General features: G+C 29.0%; 1 protein-coding gene across 1 annotated transcript; it reads left to right on the top strand.

Moving 5' to 3' along the window:
* Positions 1-13,631: 13,631 nt before the first annotated feature.
* LOC144565314 (uncharacterized) lies at positions 13,632-14,859 on the top strand. The gene is made up of 2 exons (XM_078315036.1): positions 13,632-14,330; positions 14,812-14,859. The coding sequence occupies exons 1-2, from the start codon at positions 13,691-13,693 to the stop codon at positions 14,820-14,822; spliced, it is 651 nt and encodes a 216-aa protein (XP_078171162.1). The 5' UTR covers positions 13,632-13,690; the 3' UTR covers positions 14,823-14,859.
* The last annotated feature ends 1,411 nt before the right edge of the window (positions 14,860-16,270 follow it).

The raw sequence follows: 16,270 nt of genomic DNA, 5'->3' as shown, positions 1-16,270 counted from the left end.
TACTGCATTAAACTAGCAATGCTAGGCTCAAAATCTGTTCTTCAAACTGATCTGATAGAAAAAGCGCTTGCAAGTTGCAGAGAATTGCCAGCGAGTACGTTTAAGCCGGCGTATCGCCGCCTCCGGTCCCCTTTAAAAATATGGATTTTGTATAAAATTTAAATTTATATATATTGTACGGATTATTATTAAAATTATAGATGATTAACAAATTAAAGCAATCAATGCGATAAACAACAATAGCAACCTTGTAATAGAAACGAACTTTTTTATATTGGATTTTGATATATGGGTCTGCCTTCTTCTGATTTTCAAAGGCTATAGCACTTATATTTCAATTATAATACCCAAATTACTTATTATATATATATATTTGTTGGTTTATCTTTTCAATCTTGATAACAACTCTAGATAATAGCAATACAGAATATCACGCCTTAATATACATTTTTTTAGTCAAAATAAACACTTAATAATTGTTGACCGAAATGAAAACACCTTATAAAGTCAAACAACAAATGCTACAATAAAATAAGTAAAATAAATCCAGTAAAAAAAAAAATAGCGCCTTCCATTACATCCTAGCAGGCAAATCTATGTACTAGAGTTCTTTTGTTTCTCCTTTGTTTATGAATTATAATATATGACATTAGCAAATAGCGTTTAAGCTGCTTTTTTTAATTTGACGATGACAAATGCTACCGTTCAATCATCAACGCAACGAACAAAAAGATAAACCTGGTGCGGAAAAAAGAGTAATGGTCAAGACATGGAAACATTAAGTACATGGTTAATGTTTTTTTTGTTCAAATGGTCAAAACGGGTTGGAGTATTTATTGGGTCCGGTTTATATATTTGTTGTTCGATTAAACCGACAAATTTTGAATTAAATAGTTCAATTATTTTTTGTTTAAATGGTTTGGTTCGGTTGTAATTCTGACTGACTTTAGAATATTTTTATATTTAGTTCAGTTTAATATCTCTTATTTTAGTTCAATCAAACAAATTAAAAAAAAAATTAAGAAGAATAGAAATTGTGCTTCTATTTTATATTAACCGCAATTGAATACAAAATTTGTGAATTTTAAGTAGTAACCACATGAGTATTTATTAGTATTTACAAAAAGAAATGAGAAAAACAGAAAATAGAAAGGAGAAAAAAAAATACATCAGTGAGCTGCACCAATCATTCTTCATCTCTAATAAGTTTAAAAACTTCCATTGGTTGTATATATACTTCATCAAAATTTACTTGATATTTACTTAAATTATTTCAGTTTTTTTATATTTGGTTTAGGTTAATATCTTATTTCAATTCAATTGATATATTTTTTTTATGATTATTAAATGTATTTGTGTATTTTTGATATTTTAAAATTTAATATCTCTTATTTCGGTCAACCAAACAAACTGAAATTTTCTTCGGCTTTTTTTTTGTTCGGTTGTTAGTCGGTTGGTTCAGTTAGACTTTTGAAAACCGAATAAATTTTTTTGGTTTGACTATTTAAATTTGATTTTAACTGAACCGAGTATTTAAACACTATTAAAGACTAGATGAATAAGTATTATATAATTTCATTTATATTTTTGTAAAAATTTAAAAGGATAAAAATAAAAAATTCAATTAATACGAACGCTTTGCCCCCATTAATTTTTCCAATACCTATTTCTGTCCCTGAATGATATTTTAATGGCATATATTCCTTTAGGAAAATGAAAATGAATTCAGACTCAATTTTCGTTCCAAAAGCTCACTCGGAGAAGAATGAAAAAGTGTTATGGCCATTAATCTTAACGAGAGATTCATTTTTTATTATTACAATTTTTGTTTTCATTTTTTTTACGTAATATTTTAATTAAATTATCTCGAGTTATAATTTAATAACATTTTTGTGATATATTCAGAATATTTAATTAATCATTAATTGCCAAACAGGTTGTTAACATGTACATTTAAATTAATCATTAATTAGTTACTACCGAATGTGACATTGGAGGTTTTTTAAGTTTTGATCTCTTCCAAAATTTCATAGGTAGAAATTTCAGTAAGCTGAATCTGCTGAATACGACTTCATGAAACGTCAATATGTGAAAAGTCAAAAATGCCCTTTCTAGGGATTGTTGAATGATAGTTACTTGCATAAATGTATGTAGAATTGTAAGTTAACTTGATAACTCTTTATTGTCACAAAGTATTTTAGCACTGTTTTTTTATTGCAATGATTTATATATAATTTTATATGCTTTTGACATTTTGACTTACTAAAAGGTAGACGAGCAGGTTCGTTCTTTCATTTTTTTTTTAATTTTTGAAAAATACTTGTTAGAGGCTATTTTCTCTCTCTGTTTTCTTTTTCTGGGGAATTTTACGTATACCCCTCAAAAACTTCAAAATTACATATTTCTCCTCTAAACTTCAAAATTACGTATTAATCACTCTAAACTTCAAAAGCTTAAAAATTTATCCATTTTATTGTTATTTATATTAATACTCCTTTTAAATTTATAAAATATTCATTTTACTATTTATTAAAGGTATAAAATAAATGGTTGTTTAACAAAAATATTGGTATTATATCTAATCGGTTTTTTAGGACAAATAGTTCATGTTTTGATGTTTATGGAGAGTCAGAGAGCAAGTTTTTAAATGTTTTCTGTCTCTGTTAGTCCCATCAAGCAATCAAGTCTTGCACGAATCTCAAAGTCAATCCGATAACTGAAAAGAACGTAGTACAATACAACACTATATATGCATAGCACCGTAGTCTGACTCTTAAAAAAAATGAGATAAAACAATTTCTAAGATCCAACCATGATCGGTGTTTTGTGTTTTATATATTAGATTGTCTCCAAATGATGCAATAATAATAGTTGGTCTTTGTTTTGCGTATTTTAGCTCCATTTTTAATTTGATATATCAAAATTTAAATTGATTTAGGAAAAATTAATTTTTAAACACCAAGGCATAAACTTGGCATGCTCAACCTGAAAATTATTTTCAAATTATATAGCTGATAATGATATGCAGAAAATTTTAAGCTAATATAATTAATAAACTCAAAATATATTTTCTCCAACTTCATTTATTTTCTTAGAGAATAATTGGAGAGCGATAGAGAATAATTGAATTATTTGATTATTATCAACATATACCATTTGCTTGAATAAGCAAACACACACAATAAATAGTAAATACATTTTAAAATAATTATATGGATAATTCTTGAATAATCTCTTAGCTTTTGATTAAACAAAATACCGATCGTTGTATGTCTACCGTTGATAGAAAACTTAAATTGAATTTTTGAGGCACTAAACAACGTTTTTTTGCAATTATGATGCTTCGAATGCCCAGGGGTTTCTCCTGGGACAAAATCTGGATATGTCTCGTCCCCCCTTTCCGAATTGTGGACATACATGCAAATCCAACTTTCCTAGCCAAAGTTATGGCTGTTTAAAGTTTTTTCGAAAAGTAACGATGCTTTTATGCAAAAACACCGATACTTTATGGCCGGCTTAACGACGGCAGAAGTGCATCGATGTTTCATTGCCAAAACATTGATGACGCACTCATGCTCTCTAAACGACCATAACTGTTATTGTCAAAACATCGATGATGCACCCATGCTCTCTCATTTTTTTGTTATATCGATGATGCGTATTTTAATAAATTACGGTTTTATTTATTATTCAAATCTCATTGAAATTATCTATGATGTTCAATATATGTCATTTACACAGTAATTATTATTTTATTTTCAAAATTCAAAATCGTCTTCTCTTATATTTCACAATCTCGTTTTAAACTTTTTTGTTGATGTTTTCCATGAATTATGGTTATATTTATCATTCAAAAATCATCGAAAGCATGAATTATGGCTATATTTATGATTCAAACTATATTTCCTTGTGTATATTTGAATAAAATAAATTGACATCATTGAGGCAATATAACCATATTTCCTTGTGTATATTTGAATAAAATAAATTATTAAGAATCAAGGTCAAGTCCTTAATTAGTGTTATCTTTATACTGTAATATCCAACTGACAAATTAAGTCGAAGTTATAAAGAGTTACAACATCACTTATCAATATATCAAATGCCTTATTTTTTGACATACACCATAAACAAGGAAACTAAAACTCTACAAAATTATTTAAATGAAAATATTAAGATCTCTAAAATAAAATAAAATAAAGGGTGGACTGCCTCATTGGGGGGCGGTCAGGTCCTCAGAGTAGACCGCCCCACTAGGGGGTGGTTGAGGTAGTTTTGAAAAAAAAAAAAATCAAGGGTAGATTTGTAAAAAAAAAATTTAGGATATTAATAAAAATTTCCGCATAAATGTTGGATATACATTAGAACTACCATTTTCATAAGTTATCGTAAAAAATATTTCATGTTCTCCATGAAGTTGAATATAAAATTAATAAATTATGAATAAACGAAGGTTCTTTGAAATAATTCAAGTAGACGTGTAATGTTACAGTTTTCTTGAATGACTTGAGATGATATGACTTGCGTTGACAAAAAATTATAATTTTTCTAACATGTGACATAACGCATGTACTTTTGTGCCTTGGACTTTCTAATAAGATCAGATTAGATCTGTACTTTACAATTTAAATTGTACGAATTATAAAGCGGACTTCTATATTTTAAATAAGTTTCGGAAATTTTTTTACTAGAATAATTATCAAGAACTAAATGCCTAACCGACGCAGTGATACAACTCTGTGATAAATTCGCAAATAATTTGCATTTTTTTTTTTAACATTTTTGAATCAAATACCGAATAGAATAAAATGTAAAGAAACGTATAATATGTTTTATTTATGAATAAAATACGAATAACGAATTATTCGCGAATAAAACACGAAAAAGTTTTTTTTTAATTTTTATTTTGAGGTTTATTTTTTATTTGTGACACCAAATCATTTCTGAATTATTCTCGAATCACGAATATTTAATCCTGCCGAATCGAACTGGAACTATTCATGTGTCACTATTTAAATGAGCACAATATAACTAGATGGATTTCCTTGCAGTGCTCCTGTAATTGCCACCGGAGGCTTACTTTGACAAAATTAATGTGTAATTGACTAATTGCTGTTAAAAGTATTTTCTTGACAAAATAATAGTATAAAGAAAGACCCAAATTCTATTTTCAAGACACACTAGAGATTAATTACTTCTTTAGTCAATATAGAAAAAGAAGCAACAACAGTAACAAAAGTGACTAAGATATTATTTTTGTATATGAAAAATTACATGTTTTAAATTCAGTATATAGTCAACATAGAAAAGCAACACTAAGAAAAGTAACTAAGATATTATTTTTATATGAAAAATGAGTAGAGTTAAAATGCACTCCAATCATACTTTACATTTTTATTTTTGTTTTTAAGGTTCGAACAGTCGATCTGAACTATTTACTATGATATTCGTATTAAAATGTGCTTGGAGACCAAATTTTTTTTTTTAATTTTTCTTACTATTTTTTTTAGATAGGTACAAAATCACTATTTTCAAAAAATTATGGATCATCTAAAACAATGATTTTGTACCTATCTAAAAATATAATAAAAAAAATTCCAAGAAAGATAGACTTCAATCGCCAAACACATTTTAATATGAAGATCCCGTTGAGCGGTCAATTTCAATTGTTCGAACTTTAAAAACGAAGAAAAGGACATGGAGCATGATTATAGTACAAAACCAATAATATATTTTAACCCTACTCATGAAAAATTACATATTTAAAATTCAATTCATGCTATTAGAAGGGTTTTAAGTTTCATCTCATGCTAAAAAAAACAAGAAACATAAATTTTCTTATCATTCCAAGCGTGTAATGCATGGTTATATTATCTAATTAAATTTAAGAGAGGGAAAGTGTTTTACCAACTGTTAACCAACTAGTTACCAAATAAAACAATATGAACTATAAAAGTAGGTGCTCATTTGATTCTATATTCTTAACATTTATATCACGTGTAACATGCACAGCTAATTTGTTCATAGTTTCATCACGTGCAAAATCACGAATGAAAGGAAATTAATTTATAAACTTGGGTTATTCCATGACAACAACAAAACAAAAGAAAAGCAAAGAACAATCAATACTCTACACAGCTCTATAGAAAATATTTTCATTCATTCAATTTTATTTCATCCAATCAAATCATATTTTGGGCAAAGCCTGAAAACGAATCAGATAGTGGTAAAATCATATCCGTATTTGTTTCTCTTTTTTTTTAAAGATACGGATAATGATAAGATGTTAGATAGATGCATATACATATCGAATCAGATAGTGGTAAAACCATATCCGTATTTGTTTCTTTTTTTTTTTAAGATACAGATGATGATAAGATGTTAGATAAATGCATATACATATCGAATCAAATAGTGGTAAAACCATATCCGTATTTGTTTCTCTTTTTTTTTAGATACGGATAATGATAAGATGTTAGATAGATGCATATACATATCGAATCAGATAGTGGTAAAACCATATCCGTATTTGTTTCTCTTTTTTTTTAGATACGAATGATGATAAGATGTTAGATAGATGCATATACATATCGAATTAGATATTTATTAAAAAAAACATATAAATATTAATAAAAAAAATATCAAAACTAGTTTTGATATTAAAAATTTAATATCAAAATAATTAAAATTTAGATATAGTATGCATCGCTAGTATAACATCAATGTCATTTCAACCCATATAATACTAACTTCAAAATCTATCGAATTGACTTCAAATTGTGAATTCAAATCGTTCAAACCGATCTACTTCATTAGTTGTGCTTTTACATAAAAATTATAATTTTTTGAATTTATTTAGTATCAAGTCAAGCAGTCAAATGTGTGACTTTTTAAATTAATTTTAATACATTCATTTTTCAACATTATTTACCGCTTGATTTGATACTAAAATAACTCGAAAATATAAAAAAAAAAATGCATGTAAATACATTACACATAATGTAAATCAGTTTGAACGATTTAAATTAGTCGTTTGAAGTCTATTCAATCAGTTTTGAAATTAGTGTTATTTAACACCAATATCATACTAGCCGGACTCTATAAATATATATCTACTATTTAAATATAAATAATTAAAATTAAAAAATATTTATATATTTATATCCGTACGAATATTCAAATATCAAATATCTTTATCTAATTTTTCAATACAATTTGAATACATATCGAATATATCCGCTCCGTGTAGGTTGGGTAATAATTTGAAGCCACCTAATTTTTCTTTTACTCTATTATGTCACTTCACTAGCTCCGCCACTTGATGCACTAATGAAGTATAAGACAATAATTTTTCTTTTACTCTATTAATTATGTCACTTCACTAATGAAGTACAATAATTTGAGCCGACCTTACTGTTTATTTCGATCTGGCGTAAGGGTGAAAACCAATGATTTAAATAGTAATTATAGCGGTATAGTAGGACGGTTAAGAAAAAAAAATGATTGCACTAAGTAACTAACTATAGCTAGTTATAACGCCGATAGCTAGCTATATATCGCCCATAGCGCCATAACTTTTAGGGTTCAGCTATAACTAGTTATTTAGAACACGGGTGAAAACAGATCGAATAGTAATAAAAGTACATCCATATTTATTTTTTGGATTATGATGCTGATAAGATGTTAGACATATACATATACATATTTATAATTTTTTTATTAAAGTTCATAATATTTATTTAATTATAATGATGAATAATATAAAAAATTTATAATATATATTTAGCTATATAGTGTATAGAGTAAAGCTAGGGTGTGATGTGCTCACCAAGAGAGTTTGATGAGCACAACTTCAAAAATATATTGGATCAACTTCAAATGCTGAATTCAAACCTTTAAAATCCATGTACTTTATGAGTGATGCATGTACATGCAAAACTTTAAAAGTTTCAAGTTTATTTACTACAAGGTCAAGCGGTCAAAGAAATGATAAAAATTGAATCAACTTATAAATTAACTTATAAAATGTTCATTCCTTTGACCGCTTGACCTTGTAGCAAATAAACTCGAAACTTTCAAAATTTTGCTTGTACATGCATCACTCATGAAGTACATGGATTTCAACGGTTTGGATTCGATATTTGAAGTCGATCCGATATACTTTTGGAGTTGTGCTCACCAAACCCTCTTGGTGAGCACATCACACTCTAGCTTTACTCTAGTGTGTATATATATATATTATTTAAATAAAAATAACTAAAATTTAAAATAATTTTATGTATATATTTATATCCGCATCAACATTCAAATATCAAATATCAAATATCCATAACTAATTTTTTTTATACAACTTGATATATTATCTGCTCCGTGTGGGTTGGGTAATAATTTGAAGCCACCTAATTTTTCCTTTACTCTACTTATGTGACTTCACTAGCTCCGCCACTTGATACACTAATGAAGTATAAGACAAGTATTGTTTTTTTAGAAATTTTGTTTTGTCTGGGGGTCGGTGAACTGAAAGTTGTCTTCCACGGTTTTGATTGAACTTCTTAATTACCTGATTTTAGGGGCATTTACGAGAATCACGTTTTTTTTTTTCTTCTTTTTTTTCCAGAGCCGACCTTAGTGTCTATGTCATGAATTCATTATTCATGCATGGTCATGGATGGATATACACCATTGACTTGTTCCAATCCAGCCCTCTTATTCTTAAATACTCTTTCTTGCCTATGGGACTATAAAACATTAATATCTTTTGCGGATGTTTGACTAATATCCGATTTGACTTAATTACCAAAGGAAATACGGGCGTAGCGATTTGAGAATACTAAATCTCTTGATTTTATATTAAAAATAATATATTTGTTTATTAGTAAGGTTTGAGTGCTACATAATTAAAGGCGATACGGTCCCAATAATCTATCATATAATTCTTCAAATTAGTTATATAATGAACTTCTAATATTTAAAAATAAAACAAAATTATCAATATTTTAGATCAATTTTGGCCATCTTTCTTAAATCATAAAAAAATAGTAAAAATTTATAAAAATAGTAAAAATTTATAAAAATAGTAAAAATTTATAAAAATAGTAAAAATTGCTATTCAGCAAGTTCATCGTATAGCCTATTTACTGAGCTACTTAAATCAAAATTTGAAGTTTATGCGATAGGTTTTTGAGACCATAGTACGAATGACATTATGTTATCTATAGCACCCAAGCCTTACTCTTTATATATATATATATATAGAGAGAGAGAGAGTAAGGCTACGGTGAGTTGCGAAGTAAAACACGTTTTTACTTCACGCAATATCTTCATTCTCAAAGTTAAAATGGCCGATCCAAACCATTAGATGTTTAATCTATATTAAAATATGCTTGGAAACTAAATTTTACATTTTTTGGAATTTTTTTACTATTTATTAAGCCACTTTGAAAATCTAAAAATCCGGATGAACAGTAAAAATTTCTGGACCGCTGAATCGGCGATTTTCAAAGTGGCTTAATAAATAGTAAAAAAATTCCAAAAAATGTAAAATTTGGTCTCCAAGCACATTTCAATATGAAGATCATGTTGAGCGGTTCGGATCGACATTTTGAACTTTAAATCGCAAAATATGAGCGTGAAGTAAAATAGTCACTTTACTTCGCAACTCACCGTAGCCCAACTCTATATATATATAGGGTCCGGCTAATTTGCTACCGGCAACATTTTAGTCGGAGGTGTTGCCGCCTTTTTTTTATTTTGTGATGTCCAAACAACAAATCCAAACCGTTAGATGTTTAATCTATATTATAATCTACTTGGAGACCAAATTTTACATTTTTTGAAATTTTTTTACTATTTATTAAGCTTGTTTGAAACCGCTGTTTTCAGTAAATTTTTGCAGCATTAAAATCGGCGGTTTTCAAACCAGCTTAATAAATAGTAAAAAAATTTCAAAAAATGTAAAATTTGGTCTCCAAGTAGATTATAATATAGATTAAACATATAATAGTCTGGATTTGTTGTTTGGACATCACAAAATAAAAAAAGGCGGCAGCACAGCCGGTAGAAATGCTGCCGGCAGCAAATTAACCACAGCCTATATATATATATATAAAGAGAGAGTTGGACTATCGTGCTTTATGAAGTAAAGGACGTGTTTTCACGTTCGATTGTATCTAACTTTCTGAAGTCCAAAAGTTTGATCCAAACCGTTCAACATGATCTCCATAGTAAAATGTGCTTAAAGACAAAATTTTACATTTTTTTAAAAACTTTTTACTATTATTTTAGAATTTTTTAAAATTGTTGTTTTTAGAGAATCTGGACCATCGAAAATAGCTATTTTCCAAATTATAAAAAGAAATTCCAAAAAATGTAAAATTTGTTCTCCCAGAACAATTTAATATGGAGATCATGTTAAACAGTTTGGATTGACTGTTTGAATATTTAAATCATAAAATGCGAGTGCAAAGTAAAATATGTCATTTACTTCATGAAACACAATAAACCAACCACACACACGTATACATATTTGTATATGTGTATGTGTGCATAAGTGTGGGTGTGTGTATGAGGAGGGATTATACTTACAACATTTCTAAGTTACAACTTCTTACAATAATTCGGAGATCAAATTTTACATTTTTTTGGATTATTTTTACTATTTATTATGTATTTTACAAAAGTGTTGTTTTTCAGTGGTCCAGAATTGTCTAAAAACAAAAATTTTCTAAATTAAAAAAAATGTAAAATATGATCTCCAAGTACATTTTATTATAGAGATCATGTTGGACGGTTTGAATTGACTGTTTGGACCATAAAAAACAACGATTTTCAATAAATCTAAAAAAATTCCAAAAACATTAATAACTCAAAATATGAGGAGGGTTCAAATACCTCCACCATGTCTCTATTTTTAAAAACATTAATAACTCAAAATTCAAAACTTAAAAGTCAAAATAAAATCGCTGGATATGATATATATCATTTTATCTATGCATGTGTAAAAAATTATAACATTTCAATTTTATTTTGGTTGTCATAAAGAGCTTGTAAAAAACACACTAATGTGGATAATTTCTAAATGTTGATTTTCAACGTATTTATTCACATTTAAATAAAATTGAAATGTGATAATTTTTTATGAGTACATAGAAAAAATAAAATAGGTCAAATCTAATGGTTTTATTTTTATTTTAAAATTTAGATTTTGAGTTATTAAAATTTTTAAAAATAGAAATATGATGAGACAAAAAAAAATGACATATATCATTTGCAGTCTAGCTAATGACGATGTCAAAATCAAAATGGAAAAAAAAATATGTGAACAAATACACAATGAATTGTTGATTTTTTAATAATCTAAAGACCGACTCAATGAAAGTCAAAATGACAAAACCTTCTCATATAAAATAGTGCAAGTGGAAGTAAATCATGGTCAACATTTTTGCGTTGTTTTCATTTAAAAGATTTTTTAAAAAAATGAAAGAAGAAAAATTCTACTAGTGGGAATGGTTTACAGCAAGGAAATCTCAACTACAGCGAATCATATGCATATCTAACATTTTACATTACTTGTATCGCCGTAATTCTATTTTAAGAATTATACATAAAAGTGTGAAAATAGGCGATTTGTTGTGCTGTAATTTAATGAAAGTTTTAGTTTGGAATTTTCTCCTCGTGGCCAATTAAAAGTTGAGAGATACATGCATACACCAACGCCAGAGATACATACATACACCAACGCCACGACTTTGACCACCGACCCTATTGGATCCATTTCAAATTAGATCAATATACCAAACCCGTTAACCACACTTGACCGGTTGACCCGCTAGATTTGATCGGAATTATTTTTACATGATCAATTATTACTTATTAGTATCATTTTTAGTGCATGTTCGCTACATATTAAATATTTGCGGTGAAAAATATGTACAATTATTATTTTTATATTAAGTAGAGGTTATGGTAATATGTATATTACACAACGACCCACGCTATGGACTTATATTTTCTTATTCTGAAGTTTAAACAGTTAATTTGAATTCTCGAACCAACACTCACAATATGAAAATGTACTTACTGATCAAATTTTACATTTTTTTAATACTTTTGTTATAATTTTAGATATATAAAAAATCACTTACTTTGAAAATTTTGAATCATTAAAAAAATGATTTATACTCATTTAAACAAATAGTAAAAAGTTTGAAAAAATATATAATTTGGTCTACAAGTATATTTTCATATAGAGATCATATTTTATTGTTTGGATTAACTGTTTAAACTTTAAAAATATAAATATAAATCCATAGCTAGGGGCGGAACCAGGATTTGAATTGGGAGGGGGGTCGAAATTTTTTGATGGATGCTAATCGGTATCCATCTGTAAACAACTGTGTATAAATGATTGATGCATGTATATATGGTTTCAACCTTCATAGTTTGATGGGGGGTGCCTGGCCCCTGCTCGCAGTCCATAGTAGAAGTCGAATTTGATATAAATATGTATAGATATATGTATATGTAAATATGTGTGTGTGTGTGTGTGTGTGTGTGTGTGTAGTAGGGCTTGGGTGCTATTGATAGCATAGAGGGCTACGGTGCTACAGCTCAATATTCGAGTTTTTAAAATTCTAACGGTCGATCTGAACCGTTCATCTTGTTCTCCATATTAATATGTGTTTGGAGACCAAATTTTACATTTTTTTTAAAATTTTTTTACTATTTTTTTAGCTAGGTAGAAAATCACTTGATCTAAAAAATTCTGCACCATTCAGATATTTGATTTTCTAACTATCTAAAAAAATAGTAAAAAATTTTCAAAAAATGTAAAATTTGGTCTCCAAACACATATTAATATGGAGAACAAGATGAACGGTTCGAATCGACCGTTAGAATTTTGAAAACTCAAATATTGAGCCGTAGCTCTCTATGCTATCCATAGCACCCAAGCCTTACTCTATATATATATAGAGAGAGAGAGAGAGAGAGAGAGGTTGACTAAGATCAAAGTGGTAGTTCCTGAACTTTGGTGCTATCAATTCGTTTTTCAATTTTCAAAGTTTAAAACGTCGATCCAAACCGTTCAAGTTGGTCTCTATATTAAAATGTGCTTGGAGATCAAATTTTACATTTTTCTAAATTTTTTTACTATTTATTAAGTCACTTTGAAAATCGCTGATCCAACGGTGGCTTCTGATTTTACTGTTTTGTTAAGCCGCCGTTAGATCGGTGATTTTCAAAGTGGCTTAATAAATAGTAAAAAAATTCAGAAAAATGTAAAATTTGGTCTCCAGGCACATTTTAATATAGAGATTAACTTGAATGGTTCGGATCGATATTTTGAACTTTAAAAATTAAAAAACGAATTGGTAGCACCAAACTTTAGAAACTACCATTTTGATCTTAGCCAACCTATATATATGTGTGTATGTAAGCATGGGCACATACACATATCTATTAATGATAACCTCTATTTTAAATATACATTATTAGAAATTACAAACCTTTTTCCGATGCCTCTTGGATCCGACCCAATAGCATTGAAATCTCAATTGTTTGGGTTGACTATTCAAAGTCAAAGCCCCCTGTACATCCTATATATAGCAAAACCATCCAAACCCATCATCCAAAAATCAAACCTAACTACCCTCTCTTCCTCCGGTTTTTCTTCCAGATACCTAATTTAGCTATGGGTAATGGAGCCTCCCAGTGCTTTCTTCCCCCCAGGCCGGGCCCGGCCAAGCTCATCTTCTGGGGCGGCACCATGCAGCTGCTACCGGCTCAGCGTCCTGCCGGAGAAATCATGTTCAGCTTCCCGGATTGCGTCATTTGCCACGCCGACTCTTTCTTCATTGGCCGGCCACTACCAATCCTCTCTCTAGAAGATCAACTCCTTCCCGGCAATACTTATTTTGTTCTGCCGGTTGATCGCCTACCCTGTCAGGACAGCACGCTAACTGCTGCCTGTTTCGCTTCTCTCTCCCCTAGCCCGAGAAGGCCGGTGTTTTCTGGGTCGGGTCAAAACAGCGCTTTTGTGTACATAAATGGTGGCGCCGATGGAAGGGCGGTTATTAAGGTGCAACCTGAGTTCATCATAAATCTTATCACGGCACGAGACACCGAGAGGACAAGTGTTAATTGCGGGGAAAAGGAGGTGATATGTAGCACCCCAGAGCTGAAGAAGCACTACGCGCAGCTGGTCGGTTCCAGAGATAGGCCATGGTCACCTCGGCTTGAGACCATCAAGGAGAAAAGCAAGAAGAACAAGTTAAAACTTAGCCCGGCTCGGTTGCCGCCGATGAAGGTCTTTAGGTCACCAGCAAGAGGAAGTATTAGCTAGCTATCCATGGCTAAATATGATATGTAACTTGTGTTAATTTCCTTGAGGTCAGTTCAAGATCTAGGAACATGAAATTAAATTGTACATATAATTTCACACCAAAATTAACCAAGTACCCTCTTGCATGTCTTGTGAAATTCTTGAGGGACACAACCTTAATTTTGATTTCATGCTTTTATTTTCTTTATCCAATTTTGTCTACATAATCTGAGAAAGATAGTTTAAACGGGTGCAATTCATATTAGAAGATTAATTTGATGGATTTTTTGCTCTTTAATTAATAATATCCACTTGTTTTACAAAGAAAGCTAAGTGTTCTATTTGCATCTTTTTGGTGCTAATTATTGAGATTAATTCCTCAATCTACATTAATTTGGATACTTTATTTTTGTTAGTTACTTAATTTTGGGAGCATATATATAGAGAGTTAATCATTGGACTGGATAAATGTCTTTAATTAGACCGGACAGGAAGTAGCTAGCCTGGCTAGAAATATATATGATTTGGGACTTCTGTTTTTTTTTTAAGGTCAGATGGCAAGAAGCCTGCTGACAATATATTAAGATAAGAAAAGTATTTACACACTGGGACTTCTGTTTAATTAATTTCCTTGAGGTCAGTTCAAGATCTAGTGATATATACACATACATATATTAAATGAAAGGTTGAAGGTTTAGTCTATCAGTTTCCTTCAAATTTTTGTTTATATTACAGAAAAATGTTCAACACTATGTGGGTTTCAAATCGATTATCTTTCACATAAAAGATATGTGTCTTTGTCGCTAGACTAAATGCCCATTCTTAAAATCCAGTGACATGCATGAATTAATTAATTTGTACATATAATTTCACACCAAAACTAATTAAGTACGTATACCTTCTTGCATGTGTTGTGAAATTCTTGAGAGACACAACCTCAATTTTGATTTCATGCTTTTATTTCTTTATCCAATTTTGTCTACATAATCTGAGAAAGATAGTTTAAACGGGTGCAATTCATATTAGAAGATTAATTTGATAGATTTTTTGCACCCATTTTGAAGGATCTGTAGACGATGTCTTCTAGTCATCATTTCGACGCTTAATAATTAGTAGAAGGGATTTAATTAAAATCTCCACTTGTTTTACAAAAGAAAGCCAAGTGTTCTGTTTGCATTCTATATGGTGCTAATCAATTTTGCATTCTATACTTTACTTTTGATCATATACAGTTAGTTAATCATTGGATTTCTTTAAATATCTTATTTGTATACGGTATGATTTTGACATATCAAAGTTGTACTATGCCTAAAGTAAATTGACATAAAATCACGTGCTTTATTTGTTCAACAAATAACAGTCATACAGTACAAATTAAAAGTTGTAATCGATACTTATAGTTTCATATTTAGTTTGCATGACGGTACAAAATTTTGAGTGAGGTTAATTATGGGGAAGCATATTACAAATCGGTATGTGCTATATATGGATTCATATTTTTGTTTTCAAAGTCTAAGCGGTTAATCGAACCGTTCAATATGATTTTCATATGAAAATATACTTCAAAGTTCAAACTCAAATTATATATATATATATATATATATATATATATATATATATATATATATATATTTTCAATAGATAGAATATCACTGCTTTATATGGTCCAAATATGTCATATAGTACAAATTAATTTTTATATGAAAATATACTTCAAACTCAAATTTTCATATTTTTTTAATTATATTGTTAGATAGGTATAATATCACTACTGTATACGGTTCAAATATTTAGATTTTATACTCCGGCCCTTTAAACAAATAGTAAATAAATTTAAGATGAAATTTTTTGGTTAACAATTACTTTTTTTTTATCAGAAATCATATTTAACAATTTAAATTAACTGTTTAAACTTTATAAACAAAATATAAATCTATAACACATATCACT

The sequence above is a fragment of the Carex rostrata genome, chromosome 14 (genome assembly GCF_964058835.1).
Source record: "Carex rostrata chromosome 14, lpCarRost1.2, whole genome shotgun sequence".
NCBI classification, from domain to species: Eukaryota; Viridiplantae; Streptophyta; class Magnoliopsida; order Poales; family Cyperaceae; genus Carex; species Carex rostrata.
The sequence above is the reverse complement of the archived record's forward strand: the minus strand, read 5'-3'. Positions and strand labels throughout refer to the sequence as shown.